Source organism: Salmo salar, chromosome ssa16, assembly GCF_905237065.1.
Source record: "Salmo salar chromosome ssa16, Ssal_v3.1, whole genome shotgun sequence".
Lineage (NCBI taxonomy): Eukaryota > Metazoa > Chordata > Actinopteri > Salmoniformes > Salmonidae > Salmo > Salmo salar.
The window spans coordinates 70,254,385-70,274,536 of NC_059457.1; the positions used below are offsets into that span (position 1 = coordinate 70,254,385).

Consider the following 20,152-nt stretch of genomic DNA (forward strand, 5'->3'; position numbering starts at 1 on the left):
GATTAGGAGATGAAGGCCTCAGCTCTGAATCCGCCACAGCAGTTTGATTTAGAGTTTAGACCAAAAGCCTCTTCAACACAATGAGACACACGCTGAGACACAAGCATGCCGACCGACTGCATGGCTGGCTCTCTGAAACCCACCCCCATGATGGGATAATGGGGGTGATATTGTCCAACTGATGGCTTAAAGATGATATTTTTGAGGGATATTTAAGTATCTGCTGATTAAAATCCATGCTAAATTGTTTTCACTGGGGTTTTGTGTCCGTAAAGAAAGGCTACTGACAAAAACATGTTTTCTGATCTTGTCTTTATTGTTATGTGGCCTTACCACGTTGTACCGCAGACGACAATGCAGCGTAGCGTGCCGGTGCGAGGCTGGAGGCTAAAGTGTTCGTCACATACTGTGCGTTTCTGACACGATGTCCTCCATGTTCCATTGTGCCCTGGCTTGGTGTGGTCATTGCACTGTCACAACAATGTTATTTCTACCTCAAGGTTTCAAAGTCAACTGGAGAGTGTTAGTCTCGAGGCCAATCTTTTGTATGTGAAACAAAATCAACCGATGGTGTCTATTGTGTGTTCTGTATGATTTGGCCCTGTGAAGGGTTGAGAGTGGCAAGGATACATTTTGACTCTAGGCACAGTCTATGCAAAGCTTGTCCAAGCGAGGACGCCAATTTTAGTGCCGCTGATACAAAACCAATTTCACGGATCTCTAGCATTAGTTTGAAGCCTGTTGTGCTTTGACGTCTCGATTGCGTCATTAATTTCATTTACTGAGCCGTCCGACAGGTCGTCTCGGGGTTCTCTGACTGTCTCATGCCTTCACGCTCTTAACGCAATTTCATGGCAGGACTTGGCTACAGCGGCTATGTAATGACCGTAGTAGCCAATTATGTTAAGCTATGTAGATATCCAACTCGAAGGACCATGAAAAAAAGAATGTCCCATAGTCCGGTAGTGGGTAGGCTCTGAGAAAGGTGCTGCTCATAGCAACATCACAAATGAATAAGACGTCCATACGATCATCCTTATACCTCATTTTGCTCTGCTTCAGCCACAAGACCAAATCATCGGGCTGGCCTCCCCCCCTCTGGATCCTGGGGCACCCTGCCGGGAACCCCCTATGGCTGGGACATGGGCTCTTCCAGGGACGGCCGAGACTACTTCAGCAAGTAAGTACCATCCTTCCCCAGGGGGGTGTACAACAACAGTATCTAGGCCAAAACCACACCCCCCCCCCCCCCCAACAGTTACAAATCATTCTGCTTCTAGGCCTAATTCAAGTCCACCTCACTCAGCTATTAACATTCTCATCACTTGTTTTAGCATTATAACACGTGACACACTGTTGCTCAGTGAGTGCGCCTTACAATATAATTAGTGAGTGTGATCACATACATTGTTTGATTAATAGCCCTGACATAAACTTGAAATGATCCTCTGATCAAATTTCCCCCACATGCTTCATAGGGCGTGACAAAGTGTGATTACTCAAAACGTCAGTTATGACAGGTGCTAGTGAACGCGTGCGCTGTAATGGAGATTCCTAAGGATTATGAGGACTAGTGTTGTGTTTTTAAAGGTCAGTCGTTCCAATTTTGTCTGGAAATTTCAGACACGTCAAGTTCTCCCATGTCCTGTATCAACAGCATGCCAATGGAATACTGATTTCCCCACCTCCATCCCTTTATCCCTGTCTGACGTAGACTGCCTCAGTGTCTTGAATTCGTTCGGAATACTGATTTCCTTTACTACTTCTGTGGATGCATACAACACACCTTTTCTCCCCTGAGTGACGCAGGAGTTCTGAACAAGGAAAGGGTGCTGTCTCCTATCTCTAGATGTGTCACTAGCACGGAGGCTTCTTTGATCCCAGTGAGAATGGGGTGACGTTTCCAGAGATGACACCGTAGTGCAGATAAGGGAGCGTGACAATTGGATTTCTAGGCGTGAGAAATAAATGGATGAGGACAGGTAAACAGAAGAGATTGTTCTCCTAACCTAACCTAACCTAACGTACTGTTACAGGTTTAGTGAATGCTGCTGTTCTCCTTCATGGCAAAGGGGAATGTACGTGCTTGCCTGCCTACGTGTATGCGCGAGCCGCACCATCTGAGGTGTGAGACAGGTATTAGGAGGATAATATATGGCTGGTCTCAGAGCAATATATCTGGCTTTGTGGCGATATATTTCTCTGATTGGCCTGAGTATAATAGATGGGTCTCCCTATTGGGCGTAAAGGACTGAGTGGATTTCAAATACATCACCCTCTCTGTGCACTTGGGATAATGATAATACACTGAACCCTCTGAATCCTGAATCCCAGACAGTCCACACTATTGATATTATCCTTCGATATCCAGCGAGTATTAGACATTCCGGTGTTTACTGTGCCCTTGGTATACCCATGTATGGATTACCTGGTCCCGGTCTGTGTGGATCCGCTGCAACATCACGGGACTGAACACGATTCATCAGAATACAGATTTAGGAGAGGGAGAGCTACAGTAAAGTAGTGAAGCTGTATTGAAACTAGTCCTGAGAAAATGGACCTGAACAGAGAGAGAATGGAGACGCCGAAAGAGTGAATGGATTATATAAACCAGAGATACTTCATATTATCACAGAACCAATAGACATTAGTTGAGAAGGGGAATGGACAGAACCAATCGGAATAGGTAAAGAGAGGGCAAAAAACTATGAACATGGAGGATGTAGACTGTGGATGTGGTGCAGTGGGTACCTCAGAAGCACAAATGTAGGATGCCACACCCAAACACATCACTAATGCCAGACAGTGAACTTTAACCTTTGACCCATTGGAGATAATGATGGTCGTGTGTGTGTGTGTGTGTGTGTGTGTGTGTGTGTGTGTGTGTGTGTGTGTGTGTGTGTGTGTGTGTGTGTGTGTGTGTGTGTGTGTGTGTGTGTGTGTGTGTGTGTGTGTGTGTGTGTGTGTGTGTGTGTGTGTGTGTCAGATGGTTTAGGAGTGTTATTTAGCACAGTGTAAATTAGATGTGCGAGTTATCTAAGTGGGAAGTGTCTATTTGTAGAATGTTGACCCCACCCAGATACAGGGTGCCAGACTGCTGATTGTTTTTATGAATCAGGTCCTAATTGTAAATAAGAATGTGTTCTTAATTGACTTACCTGTGTAAATAAAGGTCAAACAAAAAAGAATAATTACTGGAGATAATAACAGAATCATTCTGGGGCCCAATTCCAAATTGATCCCACTGCTCTCTTGCCGGTTTCTGTCAATTGTGGGACTGAAGCCAATTGTTTTAGGCAGGGAATAAAAGACTTTGGCGTGAGGCCTACCCAATAGTAGGGAAAACACTGTTCTAGTCAAGAGAGTCCTATGTCCTTAGTCTCCTGTTGGATCAGTTTGGACTGAGAGGCTGCTCTACTGAGTCTGTCTCTGATGATGCGTTGCCTGTTCCTGTTTCCTCTCAGCCACGTGTCCCAGAGCAGCTCCCTGGAGGAGGTGCACCGTCTGGATGGGGTGCAGCAGGTACCCCCTGCCCCCCGGCTGGTGGAGATGAGACGGGACCCCGTCCTGGGGTTCGGCTTCGTGGCCGGGAGCGAGAAACCGGTGGTGGTCCGCTCCGTCACGCCTGGTATGCATCAATGTCCCACCAACTGCCTACGTCTCCCATGACCCCTCCTGGTATATCCCTCCGCCTACATCTCCCATGATAATCACTGACCGAACTCGCCTGAAGATCACTAATTTAAAGCCATATCAATATACATGACACTCTCATGTCAGAACAGGGCCGTAGCTGTTTCATGGGATCATGTCCAGATATGTTCCTACATGAAGTTTAGAAATCTACTGAACATGATATTGGTGCAAAGTGTTCAAAGACATTTTAGTCAAGGCAAATAACATTGTGGTGTATGTGTCATGGACACCTTTACATCCTTGGGTTAATTCTGGCTTTCCCGTCGACCTTTCAAGTGTCATTAACACTTTGTTGTCTGTATTTTGGTTAATAAGAGCAGTTCATTCGTTGTCACACGTTTGTGGTATGACATCGATGCCATGGGGCTTTTCACGCTCAGCACTTTGTTAGCAGTGGTCCTCGGCACCAAGCACGTCACATCTCTATCAGCCTAGGGGGTATATCAATAATCACTGTTTGATCAACAATACAATTCAATAACCACTAGTGTCATGATTGAGTATTATTAAGGAATATGGTTTGTGTTCATTTTAATGAGACTTTCGGCCCTGGTGTGATTTCGCCTATCTGCCTGACGAAATAAATGCATGAGGCAGCCACTGCCATGGATTGTATCTTGCCTATAGCAGCCTCTAAGCAATTATGAATTCTTGACATAACAATTACCTCTTGAACTGAATCTCCACTCTGCTGAATATGAGCTCACTGATACACAGTGCTGTAGTTGTGGCTTTTCACTGCTAATTAGTGTGATAATTACTATGGCACAATGCAATTGGACATGCAGTGACAGCAATCAAATAATTGTTTTGTTCTCATATGACAATTTTAGTGAAATATAGTGATTATTAGTCGGTGAGTAACACCAATCACTGATGGGTTACATGAAGGACGTTGGACAATCGATCATTTAGGGATTCCATGCTTTCAGTTTATCCCAATAATCTACTGAAAGAATATGACACATTAAACATTATCAGTCGACGTTATGTGTTGCTCTCTCTCTCAGCTTCTCTCTATTCTATTCAGATGTTTGGAGAGTTTCTGAAGCCCCCTACGCTCTCTCTCCCCACGTCTCCTCTCCTCAGCCAGTGTCATCTGTCAATCCGTTTATTCAGAGCTCCACTATCAGGGGAAACAGGCTTTCCTGTTGGGAAATAATTAACGCTTTCAGAATCGGTGCAGGCAATCGGGAACAAAGGCCCCATCTTCATCTGTCTTGTGCCTCTACAACACAAGGAGAGAGATTGAATTGCCAGCGCCGGCTGAGAAGCTCATAATCTCCACAGGAGAGATTGGGACGCAGAAGAGTGTGTGTCACACCTGGGAATTGATGGAACGGGAGCTTTTGAGAAAAATGTCACGAGTTTTCTTTGGTGTTAGCGGGCAGTGTTGATGTTTGAAACCAGATTTGAACCCGAGATAACGTGAACATGGAGCCCAAACGTCTCAGCGCGTCGGCATTGTTTACGGCAAATGTATGTACAAATCCCTGACAATCTGTGTGTGATTGTGTGCCTGTGCATTCATGTGCGTTTTGTGCGCGCGTGTGCATGTTTGCAGGAGGTCCATCGGAGGGAAAGCTGATCCCAGGAGATGAGATCATTATGATCAACGACGAGGCAGTCAGCTCAGCGCCCAGGGAACGAGTCATCGACCTCGTCAGGTAGCCCTGTCTGACTGACTGTCTGTCTGTCTGACTTATTGTCTCTGTTTATCTAGGGTATTCAGCATGGGTAACTATGTCCAGTTGTGCCAACAGCTGTTATCTCCTATGGCCCTTCAGGCGCCAGACTTTTCAGGCACTTTTTGCTTTGAGAAAAGAATTTCATGAGCAATTATTTCTGTCACCTTAACAAAGTCAAGACGTTACAAAATATTTGGTGAGTTGATGGCTGTAATTTCCACGACACATCCAGACCATGCCCTTAGGGGGAACATCTTGTGTCCTGTCCAGTTTTATTTTGTGATTATGCTCTCAGAAATGTGTCTTGTTTAGAGCGTAAACACGGATGACAGTTGTTGTATTACTGAGGGATGACCAGACTTTCTCAAAGGGACAGAATGTTGTAGAGCTAGCGTCTGCCTTCGGTTGTTTATGTATTCAACTTTGAAAAGTGAACATTGCATTTTAGTGACTGCATCTCTCACATATTCCTATCCAATTATTACTGAACAAAACTGCCAAAAGCTTGGGTAATTATATTTACATTATATAATTATATTTACAATTATGTAGCAGACATATGACATTTCTTATGAAATGGATAAATGTCAGAGTCTGAAGTGAGGCTGTGTTCTTGCCTGTTTGTTTGTGGAGACGTGAATATTTTTTATAATATCTCACCCCCCCAGATACCAGAATGTGTGTGTGTGTGTGTGTGTGTGTGTGTGTGCGTGTGTGTGTGTGTGTGTGTGTGTGTGTGTGTGTGTCAGCTCGTGTGCGTATGTCCATGCTTGTGTGCGCCCGTGTGTCCCTTAGTTCATTACATTGGATTGGAAATCATTGATTTCCTGTTTACTTTGCCATTAAATTGAAGTCATTCACTGTCGCTATCAGTCAATTAAATGTGCTTTTCTCCCTCCAGAAACTGTAAGGAGTCCATTATGTTGACTGTTGTCCAGCCATACCCTGTGAGTATCTTTATTTTTAGAACTGTTGGTTATAATAACAGGTTGTAACATTGCTGCACACCCGACACAGGGATTGGTTTCATCCTGACCTCCATGCTAAATCTCTCTGTTCTCAGTCGCCCAAATCTGCGTTCATCAGTGCAGCCAAAAAAGCCAAGCTCAAGTCCAATCCGGTCAAAGTGCGCTTCGCAGAAGAGGTCATCATTAACGGTCAGGTTCCGGTAAGTTCTCCTCCTGTCACATGGTTGACCGTTGAATTTATCCATTTGACCTTTGACCACCAATTGAACTGTCAAAAGTGATTTGTGTAAATTTGGTTCACATTAATTATATCTACTTTGGGTTTTTTGTATAAGTAATACTCTGTTCTAATATCCACACCAGCATATCACTTCAAATGAAACAATGTATTGGGGATGCATTCCAAATGGTGTGCTAGTATGGATATTGGTATTCAGACCTCTTGACTTTTTCCACATTTTGTTACGTTACAGCCTAATTGTAAAATGGAAAGAAAACATTTTCCTCATCAATCTAAACCCAATACTCCATAGAAAGTGAAAGTATGTTTTTAGAATTTTTTGCACATTTATTAAACATAAAAAACAGAAATACCTTATTTACATAAGTATTCAGACCCTTTGCTATGAGACTCGAAATTGAGCCCAGGTGCATCCTGTTTCCATTGATCATCCTTGAGATGGTTCTGCAACTTGATTGAAGTCCACCTGTGGTAAATTCAATTGACTGGACATGATTTGGAAAGGCACACACCTATATAAGGTCTCATAGTTGACAGTGCATGTCTGAGCAAAACCCAAGCCATGAGGTCGAAGGAATTGTCCGTAGAGCCCCGAGACAGGATTGTGTCGAGGCACAGACCTGGGGGAGGGTACCAAAACATTTCTGCAGCATTGAAGGTCCCCAAGAACACAGTGGCCTCCATCATTCATAAATGGAAGAAGTTTGGAACTACCAGCGCTCTTCCTAGAGCTAGCTGCCCGGCCAAACTGAGTAATCGGGGGAGAAGGCCCTTGGTCAGGAAGGTGACCAAAAACCCGATGGTCACACTGACAGAGCTGCAGATTTCCTCTGTGGAGATGGGTGAACCTTCCAGAAGGACAACTATGTCTGCAGCACTCCACCAATCAGGCCTTTATGGTAAAGTGGCCAGACGGAAGCCACTCCTCAGTAAAAGGCACATGACAGCCTAGTTGGAGTTTGCCAAAAGGCACCTAAAGAGTCTCAGACCATGAGAAACAAGATTCTCTGGTCTGATGAAACCAAGATTGAATTATTTGGCCTGAATGCCAAGCGTCACGTCTAGAGGAAACCTGGCACCATCCCTGCAGTGAAGTATTGTAACGAGTGCGCTGAGAGTCGGGATGCAAGTTCAGGGAGTGAGTGTTTTAATAAATAAAAGAATAAATGAACACGAAACGCAAACAACGCACCAACATGAAAACAGAGTCAATAACACCTGAGGAAAGAACCAAGGGGAGTGACAGATATAGGGAAGATAATCAAGGAGGGGATGGAGTCCAGGTGAGTGTCATGAGGCGCAGGTGCACGAGACGATGGTGACAGGTGTGCGGGATAATCAGCAGCCTGATGACCTAGAGGCCGGAGAGGGAGTATACGTGACAAGTATGCTGGTGTTAGCATCATGCTGTGGGGATTTATTTCAGCTGCAGGGACTAGTAGACTAGTCAGGATCAAGGGAAAGATGAACGGAGCAAAGTACAGAGAGATCCTTGATGAAAACAAGCTCCAGAGCGCTCAGGACCTCAGACTGGGGCGAAGGTTCACCTTCCAACAGAACAACAACTCTAAGCACACAGCCAAGACAACGCAGGAGTGACTTCGGGACAAGTCTCTGAATGTCCTTGTGTGGCCCGGCAGAGCCCGGACTTGAACCCGATCTAACTTCTCTGGAGAGACCTGAAAATAGCTGTCCAGCGACGCTCCCCATCCAACCTGACAGAGCTTGAGAGGATCTGCAGAGAAGAATGGGAGAAACTCCCTAAATACAGGTGTGCCAAGATTGTAGCATCATACCCAAGAAGACTTGAGGCTGTAATCGCTGCCAAAGGTGCTTCAACAAAGTAAAGGGTCTGAATACTTATGTAAATGTGATATTTCCGTTTTAAATTTTAATACATATGCTAACATTTTAAAAAGAAAACAGTTTTTGCTTTGTAATTATGGGGTATTGTGTGTAGCTGGATGAGGGCGAAAAAACTATTTAATCAATTTTAGAATAAGTCTGTAACAAAATGTGGATGAAGTCAAGGGGTCTGAATACTTTCTGTGTTGGTGAGTACATCCAGACAGGTCAACAATGCTAGCAAGAAATATAAGGTAATTCCTTTGTACTGGAGGTCTTTTATGTCCTGCTTCCACCTAGAACACAGTGAAGGACAACTCTGTCCTCTTCATGTAGGCTACTTTATGCCTTGTGTGTCATTCTTCTGTGTCTCCTTTCCACCCAGAACACAGTCAAGGACAACTCTCTCCTCTTCATGCAGAACGTTCTGAAGGTGTACCTGGAGAACGGGCAGACCAAGTCGTTTCGGTTCGACTGCAGCACATCCATCAAGGTGTGCGTGACACTTTTGGGGGGGGGTTAGAGTGCCTCTGTTTCCATAATTACTGTGGCGAAATGGGAGGAAATTAATGGAATATGGCGTGGGGACTCAACCTTGACTTGAAATGCAAATTGCATTCTATCCATCATAGCTACACGGGGGCAGAAAACGAGAATACAAATAAAAGATAGTCTTGTTTTTTTTATCATTTGCTATTAAGACATTGAAATTGACCTTTGGTTATGGTGTGATAGGATGTTATCATGACCCTACAAGAGAAGCTGTCCATCAAGTGCATTGAGCACTTCTCCCTGATGTTGGAGCAGCGGACGGAGGGATCGGGCAGCAAGCTGCTACTCTTGCATGAGCAGGAGATGCTAACTCAGGTAGGAATTACTGTAGGCATGCTAACGCGAAGTCATTGGTTTGACCTTTACTGATCCAGAAAGTCCCATTGAGGTCAAGCGACCTCTTTATGTAAGGTATACCTGGCCCAGAGGGCAATTCATGACAGAGATCAATCAAGGAATCAATCAATTTATAAAGTCCTTTAATAATTTGAAAAAGAGTGGAAGAAAGAGAATCATAAATGTAACTGAACTAGACACCCATAGCCCATATCAGTAGGATAGGTCTCAGTATGGAGCTCTCTAGCTACAGGTCCAGGTTATCAATATCCCAGAGAGAATGAAAGTCATCCATATGTTGCTAGCCCAGAGTCACCCTTGTGATCCCATTCTGCTTCCTAAAAGCACTCCCACCTTGGCCTCTTCACTTAGTATCCTATAGATAAGAGGCAATTCTATTCCACTACACCACAATCACACTCCAAGCTTCTAGCTGAAACAGACAAAGTACACATCCCAAATGGCACCCTATTCCCTTTATAGATCACTACTTTTGACCAGGGCCCATAGAGCATCCCATAGAGCGCTGGTCAAAAGTAGTGACCTAGGGAATTAGGGTGCCATTTGGGACGTACACAAACACTTCCTGCTCAGTATTCATAGAGCGACTCAAGAACACAGCATGATTTATCAAGTCCGGCACAGCAGGGCGCTTCTGCTTTCAATGTTTTAATGAAAGTGTACTGCGATCATAGTGAGGATATTATAATATGCATCACCCTCATCCTGCAAAGACAGCCCTGTGATGATAATCAATAATGGAAATAACCGATGAATAATAAATTATTATAATTTCAAGGATGAAAAGAGTTATGTAATAGGTTTTGTCATGATTTTTGTAAGGGTCTGAAATCTGTAAACTCAATGCTCAAGACGGTACACTCTTAGGAAAAAAAGGTGCTATCTAGAACCTAAAAGGGTCCTTCAGCTGTCCCCATAGGAGAACCCTTTGAAGAACCCTTTTTGGTTTCAGGTAGAACCCTTTTGGGTTCCATGTAGTACCCTTTGGCTCCTACATGGACCCCAAAAAGGTTCTACCTGGAACCAAAAAGGGTTTTCCTATGGGGCCAGACGAAGCACCCTTTTGGAACCCATTTTTCTGAGAGTGTACCTGTGAAGGAAATAGGGAACGAGGGCAAACTACTGACCAGTGTAGCACTTACAGTATATCTCCCTCTGCGTGTCTTAATGAATTCCTGTCCCTTGACAGAGGCCAAGAACCTGTCCAATGGATGTAAATTTGCCTGACTTGTATTTGCAACAATGACTCACCCTGTCCTTAGCACAGACCTTACCATCCCATTATGTCCTTAGGAATGAAGTTACCTGACCATTTTATGAAGTTTGACATCATACCTAGCACCGTGAGGGACCTTGCATTTGATGTTTTCCGTTTTGATGTGTCACATCAGTATACATTTACAGCGTAGTTAAACATTTAAATATTTTCTCTTTCACACTTTCCCCCCTCCTTTTCTCACATTCTCTCGTCCTCTTTTTCGTTTCAGGTGACACAGAGGCCGGGGTCTGATAAGATGAAATGTTTCTTCAGAATCAGCTTCGTCCCCAAGGACCCGGTGGATCTGCTCAGACGGGATGCTGTGGCGTTTGAATACCTCTACGTTCAGGTGAGAGCACCACAGGAGACCTGGCCCAATCATAGTGGAGCATAACACAAGACCGCATTCCTGTATTCTCAGGTGAACTTGTCTAACAAGCATTGAGACCAAAGCATGTCAATAATTGCCTTTTGATCAATGCATATCAAGTTCAAGTTTCCCATCCAAAATTGGTTGGTGGTCCAAGGTTTTAGGCTCATTCAGAACTTCATAATATTTGCTGTCCTCTTGGGATTTACTATTCAAAGCAATATTGATTCTATGTTAATGGCAACAATGTCGATTTCTAGCTTGGCCTTCCTCTACTTGTAAAGAGAACAAAATGTATCTATTTTGAATGGCTTTGAGTCGTCCACTGGTTCTAACTGTCCCTCCTGGTGTTCCGTAGAGCTGTAACGATGTGGTTCTGGAGCGCTTTGGCTCAGAGATGAAGTACGACGCCGCGCTACGATTGGCCGCTCTGCAGATGTACGTCCTCACTATGACGTCCAGGCAGATGCAGAAGGTCTCGCTCAAATACATCCAGTAAGTCCAGCTCCTTACTGTTGTAGTTGTTTTACACTGACACATGGTCGACGGAGATGCTCAAAAGGAGTCTTTGTACAGGTGCATAATAAGCATTGATAAAAAGGTGAACACTAATTTGCATTATTTCCACGCCCTTGAATATCAAATGCCTTCTTAATTTCCAGAAAGGAGTGGGGTCTGGCCCTTTTCATCCCACCAGCAGTGATGACCAGCATGAAGGAGAAGAACATCAAGAAAGCACTGACGCACATCCTCAAAACCAATCAGAACCTAGTGCCTCCAGGAAAAAAGGTACAGTACGGATTCCATCGTCGCAGCTCGCTCTCTCTCTCTCTCTCTCTCTCTCTCTCTCTCTCTCTTGTGCTTAGCAGAGCTGCCCTCTAGAGGAGTGTAGCTGTCTCTGTTTGCTGTCTTTGTTTTGCTTCATCATCAATTATGATGTCATTTGTGTATTTGAGACTGAGATACAGTCAAAGCCATAAACCGTTAGTATATTTTTGTTAACCTCGAGATGTTTTCCTCTGTCTTTTTTTCCTGCAGTTGACTGCATTGCAGGCTAAAGTGCACTACTTGAAGTATCTCAGTGAGCTGAGGTTGTATGGAGGGAGAGTGTTCAAATCCATACTTTTGGTAAGGCCAATAGCTGTAGCTTTCCCTATTTCAGCCATTGGTCAAATAGAAAACCAATCTGTATCCATATAGATATTGTTCCAAATCCATATCCTGCCTTCTCTCTTTTATACACTCTCTCTCTCACACACACACACACACACACACACACACACACACACACACACACACACACACACACACACACACACACACACACACACACACACACACACACACACACACACACACACACACACACACACACACCCCTCTTCAACCTCAACACACACACACACACCCACACACCCTCACAGCAAGGGGAGAAGCAGACAGAGGTGACCTTGCTAGTGGGGCCCAGGTACGGCATCAGTCACGTGATCAACGCCAAGACCAACCTGATGGCCCTGCTGGCAGACTTCAGCCACGTGAACCGCATCGAGATCCTCACAGAGGATGATATCAACGTCCGCGTGGAGTTACACGTCATGGATGTCAGGGTAAGGAGTGGGGCCTGAGGTGTCGAGTTGGCACTGTTAAGTGAGTGGCTTGAGGCTTGGGCGGCAGGTAGACTAGCACTTAATAGCATTGGACCAGTAACTGAAAGGTCGCTCGTTCGAATCCTGAGCCGGCAAGGTGGAAAAATCTGCCATTCTGCCCTTGAGCAAGGCAGTTAACCCCCAACAACAACTGGGCGCCGATGACGTCGATTAAGGCAGCCCCCGAACCTCTCTGATTCAGAGGAGTTGGTTTAAATGCGGAAGAAACATTTCGGTTGAATACATTCAGTTGCACAACTGACTAGGTATCCCCTTTCCCTAAAAATCTACAGATACCCATAAGGCATCATGCCCTGGTCAATATTAGCAGGCTAATAAGTAGAAAAACCAGTTTGTACATAAATACTATTCTTGCAAGAACACATCCTTGTGTTCTGTAATGTTTTTATTTCTTTATGTTTGATCTGAAGCCCATCACGTTGATAATGGAGTCTAGTGATGCCATGAACCTGGCGTGTCTGACAGCAGGGTACTATCGACTCCTAGTGGACTCTAGGAGATCTATCTTCAACATGGCCCACTGCAACAGCATCGCTGAAGAAATGGGTTGGTCAACCTAGTACTATGCGGTGTGTGTGTGTGTGTGTGTGTGTGTGTGTGTGTGTGTGTGTGTGTGTGTGTGTGTGTGTGTGTGTGTGTGTGTGTGTGTGTGTGTGTGTGTGTGTGTGTGTGTGTGTGTGTGTGTGTGTGTGTGTGTGTGCATGCTTCTGTATACATGTCTATTATATCCAGTATTTTGTCAAATTGTTGAAGTGAGTTCTTCTACTAAACAACAGATCAGGACAATCTTCTGGAGTGGCCGTACAGCACTTCGTTAGGCAACTGTGCTGCCAGCCAGGACGAGCGTTACAGCAGTGACATGGACTTCTCTAACAATGGAGGGAGAGAGAACAACATCTCTCCCTACATCCCCGAGCCCCAACACCATACCCTAACCCTGCAGCAGAACGAGAGGCCGTCGGAGGGGCGGAGGAGTCCCCAGGCCCCACCTCTCCCCCCCGCCAGAAACAAACCCCAAAACTCCCCCCGGAGCGCCAAGGTCTCCTTCATCTTCGGAGACCCCCCTTTGAACACTGTGAATCCCCAGAACTTTGGCTACGAGCGCCTGATGGATGAGAGTCCCGAGGTGCCTGAGCACAGGCCCATAGCCTACTTGCACAACAATGTCAACAACACGGGGGACTTTAGGACCCAGGTGCCCGTACCCTTCCAATTCGCCGACGGCAGGCCGCATGTGGTCTACAGCAACATCGGCGAGGAGCTGGTGGAGGAACCGCTGCTAAGGGACCTTTGCTATGCAGACACCACGGACGACGCCGAGGATGAGGACGATGCCAGCTGTGAGGAAGACTCTACCGGGACGGGGGGGGGGGAGGGTGGAGGGGGCGGCACGACGGCGGCGAGCAAAGCCACGATCCTCACCCTCTCGGGCTCCAGCGATGACATCATCGACCTGACCTCACTTCCTCCCCCCGAGGGGGGCGATGATGACGATGATGATACTGACGGTGTCCTCCATTCGCTAAATCTCGCCATTGCCGCCCCACCCCCGGGGTTCAGAGACAGTTCTGATGAGGAGAGTCCCGAGGGTCGCCCTTTGGCCACTGCCGACAACAATGACATGCCTGTGTCGCTGATCGACGCTGTCCCCACGGGGTCGCATGGCGAGGGGAGTGGCAGGGAAAGGAGTCTGGAGGATGCCATGGTAACAACCCTGCAGGCACTGGAAGCCCTGACCGTGTCCGAGGAGAGGCCACACCCACCACGCCCACAGCGACCACAGCCCAACAGTAACCCAGGTCTTTACTACAACCATCATTATGCCAACATCACTTAGGCCTATAGTTTACAGCTGTTGTGCACACAGTGTAAAGGCCTCGCTCTAGTTTTGGTTTTTCAGTGTTCACTGTTGTGCTTTGTGATCAGACCTGGCCCAAATTAGAATTTCTTCAAACTGTATGTTGAACTTTGTTAAAAGTGATATAATAGAATTGTATTACTTTTATGTAGACAAGGTTGAAAGAAGCTCAAATTATATATTTTTTCTCCCTGGCTCACATAGGTGTGAAAATGTCTCGAGCTTTCAGTCCTGAGTCTTCCTCTGACTCAGGCAATGAGACCAACTCCTCAGAGATGACCGAGGCCACGGAGCAGGCCGCCGCCCACAAACTCATCCACGAGAACCACAGGCGCCTCCTTATCGCCACCTCCGAGGGCTACCAGCCTTTGACGGAGGAAAAGACAGACTTCCCCGTCTCGCCCAGAGTGGCCACCCAAAAGAAAGCCCACAGCCCCTCCCACCATCGAGACGGCGGGCCTCCGTCGTCCACCATGCTCCTTAAACAGACCCTCCATCCAGATGGCATAGAGCTGGATCCAGAAACCACTGATTTTCTGACTAACCTTTCCTCCGGCTTCAGCAAGCGACCCAACTCCGTGGTTGTTGGAGGGAAACGGCTAAAAAAGTTGGCCGACACCAATGGGAAGTTCAACACGTTCAGTACCAGAGACGGCCACAGGGGAAGCCAGCTGGATGTGGAGCGTACCTCGTTCTGCGAGAGGCTGCAGAGAAGGCCGCCTCTTCCTCTACCAGAGAATTCCATCTCCATCATGGCGGAGAACCTGGCGGTGAACAGCCTGCCAAGGAGTCACCGCAGGCTGCCGCGCCCCCCTCCCCCACACCCTGAACGGACAGAGCCTGAGGAGGAACCGGGGGAGGCTGCAGTGGGGGACACTGGGGCGATGGGCGGCCAGGAGGAAGAGTACCTGGGGGGAGCGGCAGGTCCCTTCCCCTCCTCCCCTACCAAGAAGCCCCGGGACTCCCCCGGTGGACAGGGAGATGCCCCAGGGGAGCAGCTGCAGCAAGTGAGGCAAGGGGTTGCCCGGCTTTGTGAGTACCACCTAGCCAAACGGATCTCGTCCCTCCAGAGCGAGGCTCACAACTCCCTGCAGGGCTCCCAGTGCTCATCGCTGGACGCGGGCTGCAGCACAGGGAGCAGCGCCTGTGGCACCCCAACGGATTCGCCCCTCTGTGCCCCCGACGGCAACCACCACCCGCTCTGCGAATCTTCCACGTCCCTCAGGGTTTTCACCTACGAGGACAAGGCTCCCCATGGCACCCCGGGCCAGATCCCTGGGGGCAGGGACCTCCACCCCCAAGCAGACCCCACACTCCTGCGGAAGATGCTGCCCAACATACACCCTCCTGGGTCAGACACCAGCAGAGAAGGTTCCCTCCGGTCGGCCAAGATGAAAGAAACCACAGGTAGTACAGCTAGAAGGAGTAACCTTCAAAATGATCTGCATGCCAAGACAGCCTGTGTAAGGGGTGCTAACCCCAAGGAGGGGAACGAGTCCTATAGGCAGCTCATTAACTACCTGACAGTGAGCCAGATGCACCAGGGAGGCAGGTTGCACAGTGCAGGCCTGGGAGGGGGAGTCAGAAAGGACACTAGGAGATATATTACCAGTAATCCCCAACTGATAGAGATGGTTAGGAGTAAAGGGAACACCATTCACCGCTATCCCTGCATGCCCCCCTTGTCCTCCTCACCCTTCCTCAGCCCGAGTCTTGTGAACCCCAATGCAGCCACCTCACGGGGTGACAAAGGCCCCCGGCCGTATCACTCCGCCACCCTGCCCGCTAAGTTGAAGAGCAATCCTGACTTGCATGCTCAGAGACCCGCTGACAGTCTTGAAGTAAGGCCCAGTGGCACAGAGAGGAGGAGCTCCTTTTCGGGCCTCGAGAGTGAGTTAGAGAGGGGCGCCATCGACCTTGAGGTCGAGCGGTTCCTGTCCCTGAGGGACAGCATCCATGGAGGGAGCGGGGGTGGGGGCATGGTCCACAGGCCCCCCTCCAGGGCGCGGAGTGTGATGTTCCACAGCGGTGCCAGCATCTGTGGCCCAGAGGACTGGCTCAGATCTGACTGCAGGACAAAGCATGCCATCCGACAGGCTCCTAACGATTATCTCTGTTTTTCTACTGCCCCTAGTGTAGCTCGCACAGAGCAGCTGGGGACGTCACTGGGAGCGGAAGCAGGAGATCACCCATCAGCTTTCACTAAGCAGGCCAGAGCCTGTGCCACGGCTCCACCCCCTCCTCCTCCGCCACCTCCTCCACCTCCCCTACCAGCCAACATGAGCACCCACAACTCCACTGTGCCAAAGCAGGAGTCCACCATCACATACAGACAAAACCACATCCAGTCAGTCACAGCCAGCCTCCACCACCAGTGCGAGCCCAATATGAACAGCCTCCAGAGGGGCAGGGACTCCAGTATGAACAGCCTCCACTTGGGCAGGGAACCCAGTACCAACAGCTTGCAGCGGGACAGGGAGCCCAGCATCAACAGCCTCCACCTGGGCAGGGAGCCCAGCATAAACAGCCTCCACCTGGGCAGGGAGCTCAGCACCAACAGCCTGCAGCGGGACAGGGAGCACAGCACCAACAGCCTCCACCTGGGCAAGGATCCCAGCATCAACAGCCTGCAGCGGGGCAGGGAGCTCAGACGGAGCACCAGTAATGTAACTGTGGGCTCCGGGAGTGTGGAGGTGCTCTTCGACAAAGGCAGAACCAAGTGCCAGCAAGGACCAGTTGACCCCAAACTACAGAGGAGACCCACGAGGAAGAGGCTGTCGAAGAGCTACTCGCAGGGCTCGGTAGCGTCCACGTGCTGGTCGGCTGGGGGTAGAGACAGCCGGAGGGCCTCAGTGATGTTCCCCCTGCAGAAGGACACCAAGCACATGAAGGGCTCGCAGAAGCTGGACTCGGGCAGCCCCTGGAGGTGCCACGGTCCCTTCAGCTACTGCTTCTTCAAGAGGAAGAGCCAGGCAGAGGAGGATGAGGTAGAGGGGGGTGAGATGGGCGAGAGGTCCAGGCGCTGCCGTGGCAGGGAAATGGAGGAAGCAGCGTCTATCTACAGCCCGGCCACGGACGCAGCAGGCGACCAGCTCTACAGCGAGGTCCTGACCAACATGAGCTTCAGCGACCGGCTGTCGCGCATTAACACGCTCAAAGACCGCATGTACGTCTTCCCCGTTGGCTTCTCGGACGTACGCCGCGACGCCAGCGAGCTCATTGCCCTAGTGCGCTCAAGCGTAGGCAGGGGGGACCGCAGCGGCCAGGTGCCACAGATCACAGCCGACCTGTCCCAATACAAGCAGCTGCTGTCAATCGAGTCTAAAGAGCTGGGGCGGGCATGTCGCAGGATGGCCCAGGCCCACGGCAGCCCAGAGGAGATGCTGCTAGCCATCACCTGCAGTTTCCAGGTGCTGTGCTGCCTGTCTGAGGCCTGCATGTGCCTGGTGAGGGGCCTGAGGGCATCAGCCGCCCAACAGCAGAGGGAAGTGGTGGCCAAGGTGGACGAGCTGGTCATGAACTACATCTGCCTGCTGCGTGCAGCTGAGGCGGCGTCCATCGGAGCGCCCAGCGACCACAGCGTCAATGCCCTGGTCCGCCACTCCAGCACCATGTCAGCCATCGCCAACGCACTCACCCGCTCCCTCAAAACGCTGCTTAGCAAGTAGTAGGACGTCCAGCTGACGGCAACGTCTTTTAGTGTTATGTACATTATACAAAGCCATACAAGACCAGGCCTTTGTAATAAGAACTGATGTTATTATAGACACCCTTCTTCTTGTGTACAATTTATTGTCTATGTATATAATGTACATACAGTACATATGATACACTATATGAATATATAAATTGCTATAGACATTTGAAAGGTCATTGGGAAGACATGTACTCTTTAATGTGATATTGATGATGCAGTTCTATGTTGCAGTGTGGAGAGGATTGACGTACCGGAGCACTGCATTTAACACTCCTTATTTCTAAATTATGTTGACATGTTTTAAAAAAAAAATAACAAATACAGAGGGCATAAAACAATAATGAAAAGACATAAACTATGTAGGCAAGTATCTTATTAAAGAGCTTTTAAGTCGATCAGGCAGTGTGTAATGTTTCATCATTTTTTATATTCTTTCATTGTGTTTTAATATGATCCTCTCTGGACTCAATGGTGTCCTTCAACATCTATGTATCAGATTGCATTTATATTCTCCGACCATAAACATAAAAATCCACTCAATATTTTTTTCAGCTTCTCTGACCCATTAAAATATTTTACATATCTGAGTGTCATGGTGTGTCTTCACTTGCTATCTAATTTGCTCCACTAACATCTTGTAGAAGAACTCCTTTCAGTAAAAAAAAAAGATGAACTTGTGCACTGCCTCATTTTTCTACACCATAGGCCTAGTAGCTTTCTCTATCTACAAAAAAAATGCTAATGCCATTTTGAACATGAAAATGTTTAATTCCAAATTACGTCTTATTCATTTGGACTTTAAACAATCTATTAATTTCAAGTGAACAGGAGGCCCTTCTTTCCTAGCGTGATGCTTCTCATGTGAGCATAGTAAGAGGGAGTGTATCCTCAAGGCGTTGACAAAGGTTTCTGTGTGTGGATAAAAGAGGCACTTGAGGTATCATCTGACTACAATCTCAGAGTTAAATCAAGTTAAAACACACAGATCCAAAGGCCTTAAAGGGTAAAGGGGGAGACTGTGAGGACATTTTGAAAGACCACAATCTGTAAGGGACCATTCCTTTCCGACTCTCTGGCCAATGTGCTTTTCAAACCAACAGTACGTGTAACTACTATGCCTTGATCACACCAATAGTGTCATTGCTCAAAATAGTACGCAGTATCATCGGGATATGTGTGCAACAAAAGTTCAACTCTCACCTTCTGCCACCATTTCTGTCAAGCCGTCTACGCATACAGTTTGACGCACACGTTTGATAAATCCAACATATGCTCCACACAGAACGCACTGCAAATGCCTCTGCAACGCAAAGCTGCGAGGCAAACGCAGCGTTACTTGGAATTGAATGTACTTCTGGTGTACCAAAATGCAATGACGCTGTCGGTGTGATTGAGGTGTTAGTCAGTCATAGTAGGCCTGATGTATGTGAGGCAGGACAAGCAAATACATTATCTTTTTTTTAAGGCCCAGTGCAGACAAAACACTTTTTTTCCGGTTTTATATATATTTCCACAGTATGAGGTTGGAATAATACTGTGAAATTGTGAAAATTATGATAATGTCATTTTAGTGTAAAAGCTGTTTGAAAAGACTGCCTGAAATGTCAGCCTGTTTTGGTGGGTTGGAGTTTTGGTCTTCCAAATAGCATGGACCATAATGTTGGATGCCAACCGCAGAAAAAACCCACCTAAGATGAAAGGTATCGATTTTGTCCAATGAGGAAGAGGATGGCAGCCACAGAGAAATACTTGGGTTTGCAAGGTTGCAGGGGGTGTTGAGTAAGAGTTGATAGGGTAAATAGTGGAATAGGGTGGTGTTTTTTTAATCATTTTATTGAGGGCTAATGGTTGGTAGGATAAATTTTCCTTTTCCCCAACAGTATAATAGTGTATCACAAATAATTTGATGTCGGTACGCCGTGAATAGCCTCATACTCCAGTACCGTAGGTGGCAG

At 47.4% G+C, this 20,152-nt stretch overlaps 1 protein-coding gene across 1 annotated transcript in view; it reads left to right on the forward strand.

Annotated features, from left to right (window-relative positions):
• Nucleotides 1-18,538, forward strand: part of LOC106574409 (FERM and PDZ domain-containing protein 4) — a 38,527-nt gene extending 19,989 nt beyond the window's left edge. The window contains exons 2-16 of the mRNA XM_014150279.2: nucleotides 1,063-1,180; nucleotides 3,465-3,628; nucleotides 5,261-5,363; nucleotides 6,286-6,331; nucleotides 6,448-6,552; nucleotides 8,824-8,931; nucleotides 9,174-9,305; nucleotides 10,835-10,954; nucleotides 11,334-11,470; nucleotides 11,638-11,764; nucleotides 12,014-12,103; nucleotides 12,400-12,582; nucleotides 13,053-13,188; nucleotides 13,419-14,441; nucleotides 14,705-18,538. Of these exons, the coding sequence (XP_014005754.2) occupies nucleotides 1,143-1,180; nucleotides 3,465-3,628; nucleotides 5,261-5,363; nucleotides 6,286-6,331; nucleotides 6,448-6,552; nucleotides 8,824-8,931; nucleotides 9,174-9,305; nucleotides 10,835-10,954; nucleotides 11,334-11,470; nucleotides 11,638-11,764; nucleotides 12,014-12,103; nucleotides 12,400-12,582; nucleotides 13,053-13,188; nucleotides 13,419-14,441; nucleotides 14,705-18,168 (5,976 nt within the window). The 5' untranslated portion in view covers nucleotides 1,063-1,142 and the 3' untranslated portion in view covers nucleotides 18,169-18,538. The remainder of the gene's footprint in view (nucleotides 1-1,062; nucleotides 1,181-3,464; nucleotides 3,629-5,260; nucleotides 5,364-6,285; nucleotides 6,332-6,447; nucleotides 6,553-8,823; nucleotides 8,932-9,173; nucleotides 9,306-10,834; nucleotides 10,955-11,333; nucleotides 11,471-11,637; nucleotides 11,765-12,013; nucleotides 12,104-12,399; nucleotides 12,583-13,052; nucleotides 13,189-13,418; nucleotides 14,442-14,704) is intronic.
• Nucleotides 18,539-20,152: the final 1,614 nt, after the last annotated feature.